The 4,425-nt window shown below is 46.1% G+C and overlaps 1 protein-coding gene across 1 annotated transcript in view; it reads right to left on the reverse strand.

The window, feature by feature from the left end:
• The window catches only part of ankrd27 (ankyrin repeat domain 27 (VPS9 domain)), a 31,293-nt gene that overhangs the window by 7,148 nt on the left and 19,720 nt on the right, over positions 1-4,425 (reverse strand). The window contains 5 exon segments of the mRNA XM_037682515.1: positions 114-229; positions 303-385; positions 2,514-2,635; positions 4,129-4,218; positions 4,300-4,425. The exon segment at positions 4,300-4,425 is cut by the window's right edge and continues 1 nt beyond it. Coding sequence (XP_037538443.1) covers positions 114-229; positions 303-385; positions 2,514-2,635; positions 4,129-4,218; positions 4,300-4,425 — 537 coding nt within the window.

Here is a 4,425-nt window from a genome sequence, read left to right on the forward strand (position 1 = left end):
TTCCAACCTGATATTAGTGAGGTGCACCTAAAAAGTAGGTGATGAATGTAATCATCAATATGCATGATGCTTATCAGGTAAAACACTGTGTGGAGGTGTTGGAGAGAGCTTACAGAGACCCCCTGGTATCCACGCTGACAGGCCAGGTGCAGGGGTGTGCGGGCATGGTAGTCTGTAGCGTTAACCGGAGCTCCTTTACGTACCAGGACGTCGATGAGTTGAGCCTGACCTAAAACATTAAACCCAAACAAGCCTTAGATTTCACTAAAAGGACGATGCTCCCTGTGTGTGTAGCAGCTCACCACAGACAGCAGCAGCGTGCAGCGGAGTGTAACCTCTGTCGTCTCTGGAGAACGGAGTGACGATGGACAGATCATTCAGGCGTCTGAAACGACGACAAACGGCTTAGTTTACAGCTGGAGGTTACGTTATATCAGAGTTCCCGGTATTTCATCAAAACAAAATCCCCCAAGTTTTCCCTCAGTAAATTCCAGATGTTTCAGTCACGTGAAACACTCAGAACTTTATATCTTAGGTGATGAGCAAAGAATTTACTGTAGCATGGAGTTATTCAAATCAGGGTCATTCAGAGATGACAGGAAGTATATTGTAGCCTACAATACATGTGTACGGCAATCATTACTAATAATTAGTTATATTGTATAACATCTGAAACAAAAAGGTACCAGAGTCAATCAGTAAGGATACATGTACTGTGTACACTGTAGGAGCAGAACATGGACTCAATCGCACTAGAATACTAGCATTAATACATGCACACGTGAAGATCTCAGATAAATCTTATTTTAATAGCAGATCAGTGTTCAAATTCCCAGTTACCCTGATTTTTATGTTTTTCTCAAATTCCCTGAGTTTTCCCTTTATGGAAAATGTGAAAGTGGTGTGTGTGGGAGGTGGAAGGACTACGTCTTGGATCTTTTCAATCTCACCGGCACGTCTTCCATGGAGGAAGTTGAGTCGGGGGACTTCGGGGTTGGTCTGTCCATAACCATGTCTGAGGTCGCCGAGGTAGTTAAAAAGCTCTGCGGTGGCAGGTCTCTGGGGGTGGATGAGATTCAACCTGATTTCCTTAAGGCTCTGAATGTTGTGGGGCTGTCTTGGTTGACACGCCTTTGCAACACGGCGTGGAATTCGGGAGCAATGCCACTGGGTTGGCAGACTGGGGTGGTGGTTCCCCTCTTCAAAAAGGGGGACTAGAGGGTGTGTTCTAATTATAGGGGCATCACTCTCCTTAGCCTCCCTGTTCAGGGGTACTGGAGAAGAGAGTCAGATCATTTGTTGAACCTCAGATCCAGGAGGAACAATGCGGGCTCGTCCTGGCCGTGGAACACTAGACCAGCTCTTTACTCTCACTAGGGTCCTCGAGGGGTCATGGGAGTTTGCCCATCCAGTCTACATGTGTTTTGTGGACTTGGAGAAGGCATTCGACCGTGTTCCTCGAGGTACACTGTGGGGGGTGCTCCGTGAGTATGGGATTGGGGGCCCGTTGCTACGAGCTGTTCGAACCCTATACAAGCGGTGTGAGAGTTTGGTTCGCATTGCCAGTAGCAAGTCAGAACCCTTCAGGGTGTGAGTTGGACTCCACCAGGGCTGCCCGCTGTCATGATTCTGTTCATAACGTTTATGGACAGAGTTTCTCGGTGCAGCCAGGGGGCGGAGGGATGGTTTTCCAGGTTTGCCATGATTTCCAGAGCTGCTGGGTTTGTTCTCTATCGTTTCCAGCTCAGACAACGGAAGAAGAAATGCATTTACTGAAAGAGAGATTTAATGTAACGCAATAACACATATCCGAGTTGGCTCAGTGGCTGTGGAAAAACAACCAGGCTCTTAATTTGAACCAGTAAAGAACCAGCGCTAGCACCAGTCCTGAGCTAGCACTAAAAGCTCTTTAGTGATTAACGGTAAGTGTGGAAATGTTTGGTATTTAAGGTTGTAATTATGGATAAACTTTTTTTATATTGTAGACTTTACATACATTACACACATTTACATACAGACACTGAATACTTTATAGACTCACCTGCTCCACTAACCTAATGCCACTTGTTGTCTCAGCAGTCCAGTATTCTTGTTCTGTTCTAGTACTTGTTGTGTGACCTGGCCACCCATGAATTTCTGATTCTACCTTCTGTCTAGTTCCTGTCAGATCAGTAGGGTTGTTTTTTTTATTGTTGTTGTTGTTTTTGACCCTACTCTATATAGTGACGCCTGTTTTTGTTAACTTGTTCAAGTTTGTAACCACCTTGGTTTATTAGAGATTAAAAGTACAGCTGGTAGTTCTTATGGATACCAAAGTCTGGTACAATTACAGTAAAACGCGTTTTTTTGTTTAGGGGTTAGGTTTAAGGTCAAGGTGTCAATTGAATTTAGGTTAGCCGTTGTTAGGTTTAGTGTAAGGGCCAGAGCAAAACTATCTGGATAAAAGGATGGAAGTCAAGATGATGTCTTAATAAGAACAGAAATAAAAAAAGTGTAAGTGTGCGGACACTGACCCAGACAGTTGGCCGTCACAGAGGTCGCAGGAGCAGAGAGGATGACACGGCCTCACATCTTCATCGACCTGGCCTTCACTCAGCAGATGTTCCACCTCTGCTTTGTTTCCATTTGCTATATGCTAAACCACAGACAGAAAATGGGACAATGTAAAAGACAAACATCCTGCAGGATAAAAATCTGAAGAAATGGTTATTTTAGGTCTTTCTGGGTGGAGTTTGGGTTTTCTCCAGGTACTCCAGTTTCCTCCCACAGAGCAAAAACATGCATGTTAGGCTGACTGGTAACTCTAAATTGTCTCTAAGTGAGAGAGAGTGCATGGTTGTTTGTCTCCAGGTGTCCCTGTGATGGACTAGAGACCTGTCCAGGTGTCCCCAGCCTCTCACACAGTGACTGCTGGACATGTGCACCAGAGACCCACGCGACCTGAAAAGGAAGAAGCAGGTTAAAGATAATGGATGGATGTTTCTGGTGAACGGATACGTGCCAGAGGGTTGACCCCTGCACTGGGACTGGGATCATGCAGGTTAGATTGCAGTGAGTTAGTGTTTGCAGGTCCCAAGGTTTTTGGAAAGACGAAAAGTCCAACTGAGGCTTGTAATGAAATTAGGTCAGGAAAATGTGAAACTAAGGAATGGAAAACCAACACTGTCAAAACACCAAAGTTCATGTTCAATAATCCAGGTAAAAACAATCCAACAAAGTTAAGTCAGGTCTTATAAACAGCACCTTCACACAGTGGGTCAACCAGTTTGATGGTGCTCAGATGGTTTCTGGAGTCCGCCCTCTTTGATGTTTTGAACCACTTTGGCCATGGCTGTCTCAGACGAGTCGGCAGGGGCGAGGGCGGACTCCAGAAAGTCTGTGTTTCGACGGGTCGAGTGGAGAATTTGGCCTCCAGTTCCATCCATCATCTTCTGCTTGTTCCGGAGTCAGGTCTCAAAGGCAGCAGCTTGAGTAGAGAGGTCCGGACATCTCTTTCCAAAACCACCTCTACCAGCTCTTTTAGGACTCCCAAGGTATTTCCAGACCATTTGAGTTCTAGTGAGCTGTGTGGTCAAAGACGCAGGGACTAGAGCTGGTACGTCTGGTTCATTTTATGGAACCACTAAAATAACCCGGTTCACTTGAGCCACTCACGCTGTGTTTATAGAGGAACTGAGTTAATTTACACCTCAGATTCATGGGCCTGATTCAGTGTGAGGACTCGGATCTTTAACCCGGGTAGATCAGGACCAGCTCTTGCAGTGAAAGAGTGGAGACCCTGTCGGAACAAACCCGTGCCGTGACGTATACTGCAGCGAGGGGCGTTTCCCAGGAGCTCTGAGCCGTGTGTCTTGTAGACTTTGAAAAGCGTGAGCGAAAACGAACGTCCCGCAACCACGGGACCGCGAGACGACTCTTCAGCTTTGGAAGTGGTACAAAACTAACTTGGGAACGAAGACTCATCCAGGTATTTTTGCCTCTGCACAAAGCTTTGCTCCTTTTGGGTACTTTGATAGACAAAATGTTTTTTTTAAATCTAAAATAAGGTGAGGTTGTTCGAAGGAGAAACACGTGATGGGAGTTCCAGTCCATTTGGTAACTGCGTTAAAGATGTGGGTTTGTGCTCACCTCAAACAGGCACTGAACGGGTGTTTCAGTGTTCTGGTTCAGCAAACTCATCCTCTTCTTCAACAAGCTCCTGTCGTTTTGTCCAGAGACCTACAGGAGGAGAGGAAAGACCGGTTTCCACAGCTGCTCTCAGTTGTACGGTTTATGTGCGCTGCAGTGAGTTTGTCCTACACCGTGGGCTTCCTGCAGCTTCCCCAGGTTGATGAACTCCACTGCTGCTTCAAAGGTGCTCAGACAGTAGCTGAGCTCATCTTTACTAGAGTGGCTGAAGCAGAAGTTTCGGATGTAGCTCAGGTT

The sequence above is a fragment of the Nematolebias whitei genome, chromosome 10, assembly GCF_014905685.2.
Source record: "Nematolebias whitei isolate Nwh7 chromosome 10, NemWhi1, whole genome shotgun sequence".
NCBI lineage: Eukaryota > Metazoa > Chordata > Actinopteri > Cyprinodontiformes > Rivulidae > Nematolebias > Nematolebias whitei.